General features: G+C 39.0%; 1 protein-coding gene across 5 annotated transcripts in view; it reads left to right on the top strand.

Annotated features, from left to right (window-relative positions):
- The first annotated feature begins 1,557 nt into the window (after positions 1-1,557).
- Positions 1,558-10,053, top strand: part of SAV1 (salvador family WW domain containing protein 1) — a 29,023-nt gene continuing 20,527 nt past the window's right edge. For 4 of the 5 annotated variants that reach the window (XM_023726168.1, XM_023726170.1, XM_023726169.1 and 1 more), the window contains exons 1-2: positions 1,707-1,951; positions 4,182-4,625. In XM_023726168.1, coding sequence (XP_023581936.1) covers positions 1,858-1,951; positions 4,182-4,625 — 538 coding nt within the window. In that variant the 5' untranslated portion in view covers positions 1,707-1,857. Of the gene's footprint in view, positions 1,952-4,181; positions 4,626-10,053 lie in introns of all 5 variants that reach the window. The other variant, XM_004370850.1, reaches the window with a different exon arrangement.

The raw sequence follows: 10,053 nt of genomic DNA, 5'->3' as shown, positions 1-10,053 counted from the left end.
AAGGAGAACAAAGAACACCAAAGACACAAGGAAGGTATTAGCCCGAGAGACAGAAAAGGCCACATAAACGAGAGACGACTTCAGCCTGAGACCAGAACTAGATGGTGCCTGGCTACCATCAATGACTGCCCTGACAGGGAACACAACACAGAGTCCTGGATGGAGCAGGAGAAATGTGGGTTGCAGAACTCAAATTCTAGTAAGAAGACCAGACTTAATGGTCTGACTGAGGCTAGAGGAACCCTGGGAAGCATGGCCCCTGGATTCTCTATCAGCCCACGACTAAAACAATTTCTGAGGCCAACTCTTCAGACAGGGATTAGATTGGATTATGGGACATAAAGTGATACTCGTGAGGAGTGTGTCTCTTAGCTCAAGTAGATACAAGATACTAAATGGGCAGCTTCTGTCCAGAGGTGAGATGGGAAGGCAGAGGGTTAGGAGCTGGTTGAATGGACATGGGGAATTGGGGTGGAAAGGAGGAGTGTGCTGTCACAGTATGGGGAGAGCAATTAGAGTCACGTAACAATGTATGTATAAATTTTTGTATGGGGAAAAAAGAAAAAAAGAAATCAAACAGTGTATTGCATTGGGCAAATCTGCTCAAAACACCCAAGCTGTGGTATTTTCAGTGGCCGCATATGCATTCAAAAGATGGACAATAAATAAGGGAGAAGGACTGATGAATTTGAATTATGATGTTGGTGAAGAATATTGAATATACCACATACTGCCAGAATAAGGAACATACCTGTCTTGGAAGAAGTACAGACAGAATACTCCTTAGAAGCTAGGATGGTGATACCTCCTCACACGTACTTTGGACACGTTATCAGGAGGCACCAGTCCCTGGAGAAGGACATTACGCTTGGTAAACTAGAGGGCCAGAGAAAAAAAAGAAGACCCCCCAACAAGACGGTATGACACAGTGTCGGCGACAATGGGCTCAAACATGTGAGGGTGGCACAGGACCGGGCAGTGATTAGTTCAGTTGTACACTGGGTTGCTATGAGCGAAGCCGACTCCACAGCACCTAACAACAATAACGATATTATTTGGTGTGGCACGATCCTGGGATTGTGATCCATCAACTCTATTCTTATTCTGCGTTATTAGGGACCTAAATTTACCAGCCTAGGGCACTCCAAGAAGGATTTCACTCCTCGAAGACGATCGGAACGCGTTTAAGAAGCATGCCTGTCTTCAGGGTCCGGAGAAAAAAAACCTGTGGGAACAGGGACTCCACTGCGTGAGCGCACGACGGCCTCCCGTGTTCAATCACGCCGGCCTAGTCCTCTCGTCCTCTCCGGTCCGCCGGACCTGTTTCTCGCTGAAGACTTCTGAAGACGGGTAGCTCCTCCTCTGGCGAGACTGTGGGGCTAGCCCGTTAGCTGAGGCGTCAGCGTTGGGCAGTGGAAGCCGCGCCCGGGAGCTGCGGTGGGGGAGGGGCGGTGGTAGCGGCTTGCGCTGCGTCGAGTTTCCCAGAATTCCCAGCGGCTGTGGGGAAAGTTTACGGGACGTGGGCGGCAGTGGCGCGGCGGCGGCGGCGGCGGTGGCGGTAGCGGTTATTAGGCTGCCGGCGGCGGACCATGGCGCTGGCCCGGCTTCCCTGGCCTCTCCGCACGGCGTCCCCGGGCAGCGTCGCGGAGCGGGCAGACTTCCGGGAAGGAACTGACATGCGGCTGAGCGGCGACCGGCGCGCTTAGCGCCCCGAACATGCGGCATTCCCTGCGTGCGACCCCGGGCTGCGGAGAGGCGGCGGCGGCGCGAGAGGGAGGCGGCGGCGGAGACGGTCGGGTCCCGGCGCGGAGCCCTAAGGGAGGCTGCTTGGCGCGGCCTTGGGTATTGTAGAGGAGGATGCTGTCCCGAAAGAAAACAAAAAACGAAGTGTCCAAGCCGGCCGAGGTGCAGGGGAAGTACGTGAAGAAGGAGACGTCGCCTCTGCTACGGAGTGAGTGTCGGGCGGGGCGCACCCACCTGGCCCGGGCCACCGCGGGGACCCGGGCGGGGGCGCCCGTCGCGGCTTGTTAGAGCCCAGCGCGTCTCCCCGCGGGTCCGCATTCCTATTGGCCTCTGCGGAGTGCTGGTTTTCTATTTGCTTGTGCATGAAGTGGCGTTCTTTCTTTGAAAGGCGATAAAGAATAAGAAACTTAAGTTAGTTTCTTTTTCCTTGAGGGGAGCCCCTAAAAATAACAAATCTTCCCTTCTCCGTGGCATTGATTACTAGAAGAGACTCTTTAGGGAACACTTAAATTGCTGATACTCTGACGTTTTAGGAGTAAAAGTGGTTAGACTGGGACACTTTCTTCGTATAGACACAGTGCGTTGAGATGTGCGTTATGTTTGCAAACATTGCCGGTGTCACTCGCCGGTGCTGGAACTTGTGGGATATCTGAGGCGAAATTCTTTAGCTCTGCTGCTGGATGCAGAGATGAGGTGAAAAGCAGACTGTCGTTATTGCAGCCGCTATCCAAAGCCTCATCACTCTTAGACCTCAAAGCAGAGGAGCCAAAGTCATTTGTGTTTGGCTATATTAGTAAGAAGTTTTAAAATTTATGCCTCCAGTGAAGACTCCCAGAGACTCCAGAAAGGCAAAGAAGTCAAAATTATTTCTACCTAATTTTAGGAAAATTACTAAAAAATTTTTTTTTTAAATTTTAATGGAGTGTTACCCCCTTCCACTTTTCTCCTCATTTATGTATTTTCAAGCTGAATCTTTTGAATTTTTAATTTTTGTTTGTTTGTTCTGTACCTTTGTTAAGTAAGTTGGAGCTAATGTTTGGTGCTCATACTGCGTGCTAGTCCCTTTGTGTAAGTTTTCTTCTTGGGAGCGAGTAGTGAGGTATTACTTCATTTGTAGTTGAGAAAGCTGTTTATAGAGGTTCTTAGTACTTCCCAGGATCACACAGAAAAGGGTGGAGAGCATGTTTTTCCGTTACAATCACATCTTCAGATATCTAGATGTATTGTCGTACTTGCAGTGCTTTCTAATAGAGTAACAAAATAGAGCTGATGGGGTAGATCAGTATCCTGAAACTTGGTCTTTAGACTGTTTTTAACAACCTTTTTTTTCAGTTACACATGTTAGATTCTTGGTTAAGTTTTTAAATGATAGCTTGCAGTTTCCTGCAAAGACAGTTTATTAAACATTACTTAAAGTTATGAAATACTTTTAAGCAAATAAATTTTTTTTTAGAGCAAATAACTTTTGATATAGTATTTTGTTTTTGCTTCATCAAGTGTTGAGTCTGATTTATTCGGATGTTAGTTTCTGTCCAGTGTTAGCTTCTGAAGGTTGTTATTATGAATGCCCTGTAGTAGTAAGTTGTAAAATGAATAAAATCCAGCTTCCTTCATGTTTTAAAAGTATTTTCTTCCTAACTGAGAATATCTAAGGTATTTTCAAATATGGTATTCAGAAGTACTATATCCTGAAAGCTATTGTTCTGCTGTTATCTTCTGTTTTGAATTATAATTACTTGCCTTAAAGGTACCATAGTTTCAGGCTTGGTGTTTTTGAACTGATTCAGTATTTGTATACCTTTTTGAAATAAGATCCTTTCATTTTTAATTTTTATACCTAAAATTTTAACCTACAGGCTTTTGATTACTGTACTGGTTCTAGGTAATTTCAAGAGTAGGAAGACTGAGTTAATAATTTAAAAAATCTTTTTAAAGGAATCCAATTTACATGTTTGGGAGTAGCATTATGTTCTGTTTTATCTTTGGAATTGTGTTTGCATGAAGAAGGGTTTTTAGCAGTTTATAAACAAAACAAAGTATAATCGCATAAATTATACTGATAACTGTTTAGCTTTGTTAGATTGTTACTGTTGTTTCCTATGTTTACACATTAATTAATGAGTATTTCTTTCGATACATATTCATATTTAAATTTATTGGCATTTCATCATCTTGTATGGCAGTATGTAGAATACATTTGATTCTGACTGAGCTTAAACATAGCACATTCATACGAAGTATAAATTCATTTGTGTGGGAAAGTATTAATCAGCCTTAACTTAAAAATACCCAAGTACTATTTTAAATTAGAATTTCAAATTGTGTTTTCTTAAGTCCATTGAAATTTTGCATTTTGGTGATGATAGATGTGAACAGCTTTTAAAAAGTGTATCTATTGCTTACTAAAATGGTATATTTTACTCTTTGTTTTATTATAGATCTTATGCCTTCATTCATCCGGCATGGTCCAACAATTCCAAGACGAACTGATATCTGTCTTCCAGATTCAAACCCTAATGCCTTTTCAGCTTCTGGAGATGGAGTAGTTTCAAGAAACCAGAGTTTCCTTAGAACTCCAGTTCAAAGAACACCTCATGAAATAATGAGAAGGGAAAGCAACAGATTATCTGCACCTTCTTATCTTGCCAGGAGTCTAGCAGATGTACCTAGGGAATATGGCTCTTCTCAGTCATTTTTAACAGAAGTTAATTTTGCTGTGGAAAATGGAGACTCCAGTTCCCGATTCTATTATTCAGATAATTTTTTTGACGGTCAGAGAAGGCGGCCACTTGGAGATCGTGTACATGAAGACTACAGATATTATGAGTACAACCATGATCTGTTCCAAAGAATGCCACAGAATCAGGGGAGGCATGCTTCAGGTGACTTAAAATTATAAGTACATTAGTTTATATTTAGATTTATTGATACTTCAGTTTAAAAGATGCTCTTTTCTGGGTTTTCTTGGGAAACCAGCAATATTTGTAGTGACATACTTTTTTGTTAGACCAGTCTTGCTAAACCAGGTTGCAAATAGTTATTAACCTACGCTGGATGAAAGAATTCTTGAGCCCATTTATTTTTTTAACTTGTGTTATATAAACATGGTTCTTATCTCAAAGCTACCTAGACCTGTAACACTGTGAGCTTTGAAAACATGGAGAATTTAATGTCCATAGTTGGATTGAATTTAGGTGTACATTTGGTAGAATGGGAAGGTTTGGGTATGCTAGGTGACACCATTGGTAACTGCATCATTGTTTAGATAGAACCTGACCTGTTTCTCTTAACAAAACTTTTAGTAGCCCAATGATTATTTCCTGAGTTGGTCAGAAAGACTTATTGTCAAATGGTTTATTTGAGGAAAGCTGAAAATTACATAAATTTTCTCATCTGATTGCTTTTTCCTACGAAGTTGTGGGCCTTAAATTTTGACAGGATAAAAAAAGAAAAAATACGTGAAATAGATTTACCTTTTAGCCCACATATCCTCAAATAAGCAGACTTAAAAAAAAACAGTTTGGAGCATAAGTATTTTGATTGTAGAAAACATTTTTAAAATTTATTTAGTATTAATCATTTATGAGTCTTAACACTTTCCCTAGCCCACTTGGTCTCTGCCCTCTGGTTCCTTATTGGGGAAACAAAGCTAACATATACAAGATAATCACAGAACAGTTAATTGTTAAACTTCATAACCTATTTCAAGTCAGAAGAGAAAAATCAGGGTAGGCTGGAATATCTAGAGAATGATTCATGGAAGAGATAAGACTTGAACTGGTCTTTGAAGTTGGATTTTGGGCTAACAAGGGACAGAGGAAAGATATTTTAGGTGGAAAATTGGGAGTAAGCATGGTGTAAATCCAAGGGACAGTGTATAGTTATGCCATATTTGAAGAGGTATGATGTAAGATGGGGTGGAGATTTGTGGTCCAATGACAGGCTGTAGGATTTAGATTTGAGTCAAGCAGCAACCATTGCTGATTTCACAATGACTGATGATTTTATGAAAGTAGTGCTTAAGGATTAGTTTAATAGTATTCAGAATAAATTTCTGGAGAAAGAGGATTTTTCCTACTGGTACTCCAGTACCAGTGGTAATGCAGAGGAAAGGCAATTCTGTGATGCTCTTGAAGGAAAAATAAGACTTAATTATGGGTTTCCCATACCTATTGCTATTAAGTCTATTCTGACTCATAGCGACCCTATAGGATGAAGTAGAACTGCCCCATAGAGTTTCCAAGGCTGTAAATCTTTACGGAAGAAGACTGCCACATCTTTCTCCTGTGGAGCAGCTGGTGGGTTCAAACAGCCAACCTTCCAGTTAGCAGCTGAGCGCATTAACCACTGTGCCACCAGGGCTTCTAGTAATTATGGGTTTGGGAGAAAGTAAAACACTAAAGGTTTGAAAATTGGGACTAGTGTTTAGTAGTTGGTAGGAGCAGCTTATTTTGTGAAAGCTGATGTTGAAGTCTCATTGGGACGTTGAGGTGGAGAGGTTTTCTAGGCGTATAGAAGTACTGTAATGAGCATGGATGAGTGCCTTTATTGTTTTTAATGAACTTCTAGGCTAAAGGATGAAGACAATTGCCTACTTCAGTCTTTACTTTGATTATTCTAATATTGTGCAGTTCTGAAGCTTAGAAATAATGTTATCCATATAAATAGTTTTAAAAATAAAGCTCATTAATATTTTGTTTTTGAATAATATTTGATTATAGGAAATTTGCAAAATACAGAAAAGTAAAGGTAAATCACCTATTATACCAGAGACTCCGTTAGTATTTTAGTTATTTCCTTCGTCTTTTTTTGTGCCAAGTTTTTTTTACATTGTTGTAATTACACTTTGTACAGTTTTGTATCTCTTTATTTGTATGAGTTCCTAATGTTGCACACTTTTTATGAGTAGTTTTAATGACTCCATAATCTTTCATTTGGTAGCTGTTCAGTAGTTAACATTTTAAATTCAGCCTTCCCAAGAATTAATGAGGACTTGACTAGGCTGGGGACATTTGGAAGAGGGACAAGTAGGGCAGATCTGAATTGATGTAACTTGGCCACTAATGGGGTTTGAAGGATGAGGGAGAGGGAAGAGTCAGATAGGATTAGCACAGCATCTGGCTACATAAACCCATTGCGTTGAGTTGATTCCAACTCATAGCGATCCTAAAGGACAAAGTAGAACTGTCCCATAAGGTTTCCAAGGCTCTGAATCTTTATAGAGGCAGACTGCCAACATCATTTTCCAAAGGAGCAGCTGGTGGGTTTGAATGCTGACCATTAGGTTAGAAGCTGAGCACCTAACCTGGCTACGTAACCCACTGCTGTCAAGTTAATTCTGACTTACAGCAACCCTATGGGACAGTAGAACTGCCCCATAGGGTTTCCAAGGAGCAGTTGGTGGATTCAAACTGCCAACCTTTTGGTTAGCAGCAGAACACTTAGCCACTGCGCCATCGGGGCTCCAACCTGGCTATGTGGGAGGTAATAAATAAATGGTCAAATAAGTGAATGAATCCGGAGGTTTCAAGTCTGGAAACTTGAGGTGATTTTGATAGCTGAGGGGAAGTAGGAGTGATAGCTTTAAACAGTCTGTTTCAGTTAATAAAGATGATTTGTTGTTCTTTGCACTCATCTTTCCCAGGTGTATTTACATTGCAACCATCATTCACTGATCATAGTACTTTTCTGCCTGAACTTTAAACATATAAGTATGAAGAATTAATAATACCAAGTTAAGATACTGATTCACAAAATATCATTGAGTTTCAAGACCTAAATCTTTACTGATTCTCTCAGGAGCAATCTGACATATTTTTTTTAAGTTTAAAGACAAACTTTAAAACAATTTTCCAATCATAATTTGGAAATAAATAAAATATAATTGGATGCTTTTTCAAATTAATGACATTTTAAAAATAAGATTAAAAAAACAATCAGTGATACATGCTCGGAAACTTCATTTAATAACATTAATTTACATCAGGGCAGTTTAAATGTAATCTAAACTTTTGTTGTTGTTAGTTGCCATCGAGTCAATTCTGACCCATTACCATCTAGAAAAAAGCAGTACTTCTTTAAAAGACTCTCTTAAGTGGCTGGCAAGGATTAATAACCGATTATAAACTGTACAGGAAAGCCTAAAAACTGTCTTTTCCAGATGGGAACAATCTGAATATGAGACAGTAACTGGAAGTTTTTTGAAATCATCTTGAAAAGACTAGAAACTTATATTTTCAAGATTTATGGTGGATAGAGTTGAAGGAATGTGGGTGAATGGAAAGAAGAAAGTTAAGTTTGCAGGATGGCAGAGGTGTAGTATTTACTCCAGGAAATGCATACATATTTAATAAACCAGGATCATCTTTTGATGAGGGATTGGATAATCATTAGAGACATAAACGTATCTGTAATTTTACTGCAGAGGAGAGAAGACAGTTGGCTTGGTTCAGTACTTAGATCTTTTTATCAGCCATGGCTATAGTGTTTAGTATCTAAACATAGTTTTCATGAGAATTAAATTTTGATTACTTTGACCAGTGTAATAATTGAAAAAAAGGTATGGAATAAAATATTTTATGCAGTGACTTCTTAATGACAATAGTAATTCCTGCCAGTTAGTTATTACGTAGATTTTCAGGAAACACCTTATCTCAAAAGTTAACTTCATCTTACTGTATTTAGCAGAAGCAAGAAAACAAGTTGCATGATATTTTACTGGCTTGATACCTTATTGGGCTTTACAGCCTACCAAGTTCTACTTTAGCTGTGAAATTTGACCTTTAGCATTTTTGGCCAAAATACCAGTCAAGCACTTACTGTATGTGCCAAAGGAAGGAATCCTGCTGTTAACAGGAAGTCTTTAGTTGGAATACTAAAGGGAGATTGAGTCGCTTTGTTTTACACTTAAGTATTTTAATTCTTCGCAGTTTTAAAATGACAAATGAAGTTGTAAAAATCAAACAAAAAATCAAACAAAGGAACAGGCTTTACAGAAATATACTGGATTTGCATTTACTCCAGTAAATGCATAAATATTTAGTTAACCAGGGTCATCTTTTGATGAAGGGTTAGGTAATCATTAGAGATATAAATTTATCTGTATTTTTTTTTGCAGAGAAGGAGGAGAAGGCAGTTGGCTTGGTTCAGTAGTTAGATCTCTTTATCAACTGTGGCTATAATGTTTAGAATTTATTACTGTGGATAAGATTGTGGAACTTCATTAGAGTTCCAGATTGCATTTTTTTTCTCAGTAGCCACCATAAGATTAGGAAACCAGAATTTTTTTTTCTGCCTCTAAGGACAGATCCCACAGACATGTCTGCTTGTATGAGATTAAGTTCTTTGAGGGCATATCTTGAAAGCTTGGTAGAAAGGCAGAATAATACTTTATTTGTATCTTTGGAAAATCATGTATTTAGCTTACGAATGTTTTACTTTATTTTGTGTTAATGGAAGGTGTTTGTGCAGTTAAAATTCCTGCAAATGGGAGTCGGTTTGAGGATTATTTATGAATGCCACCCATTCTTTTCTGGGACTAATTGAAATTATGGGAAAATTTTTTCCCTTTAGTTTAGAAACTGAAATTCTCATTTTTCATACGGATGTATTTAAAAATTGGTAGCTTGGGGAACAAAAAAAGAAATTGGTAGCTTGCTTTTTCTTTTATTAATGGCAGTTATATTTTTCTTTGTAGAATTACAGTTGATCTTTTGTTGCTAAGACTACATGGTTAGTAATAAATTTTCCATTTGACCTTATATCATCTGGTAAATCCTTTGTTTCCTCATCTGTAAATTGGTAGTGATAATACTACCTCATGGTGCTGTTTTGAGTATGAAATAGGACATATGGAAAGGGCCATGGACATAGTAGGCTCTCATAACTGTCAGTGCTCATTCCCTTTGTAAGAGTGTTATGTCATCTTCTCTGCTTTTTCCAGATTTAGGATGTTTGATTATTGAAGTTTCAACTTTTTGGCTAAACTCAGAGTGGAGGTATGGTCTGTCAGAGGTTGACATAGCTTTTTTTTTTTTTTTAAACTGCTAGACCTGTTTTATAACTGATAATACTTTACTGTTTCAGACTAGTGGTATCTAATCTTCTTGTACTGTACATGCATTTCTGAATAGGTTTTATAAAATTACTACAAACAATAATTTTTAAAATAAATTTAGTCCACGTGGCACTTTCAGAAAGCGTGGGTAGGGTGTGTCATGAAATAAACTGTTGTATGCTGTAGAGTGATTCCGACTCATAGCGACTCTGTAGGACAGAGTAGAACTGTCCCATGGGGTTCCTAGGCTGTAA

This window comes from Trichechus manatus, unplaced genomic scaffold (assembly GCF_000243295.1).
Source record: "Trichechus manatus latirostris isolate Lorelei unplaced genomic scaffold, TriManLat1.0 scaffold00010, whole genome shotgun sequence".
Classification (NCBI taxonomy): Eukaryota; Metazoa; Chordata; class Mammalia; order Sirenia; family Trichechidae; genus Trichechus; species Trichechus manatus.
The sequence above is the reverse complement of the archived record's forward strand: the minus strand, read 5'-3'. Positions and strand labels throughout refer to the sequence as shown.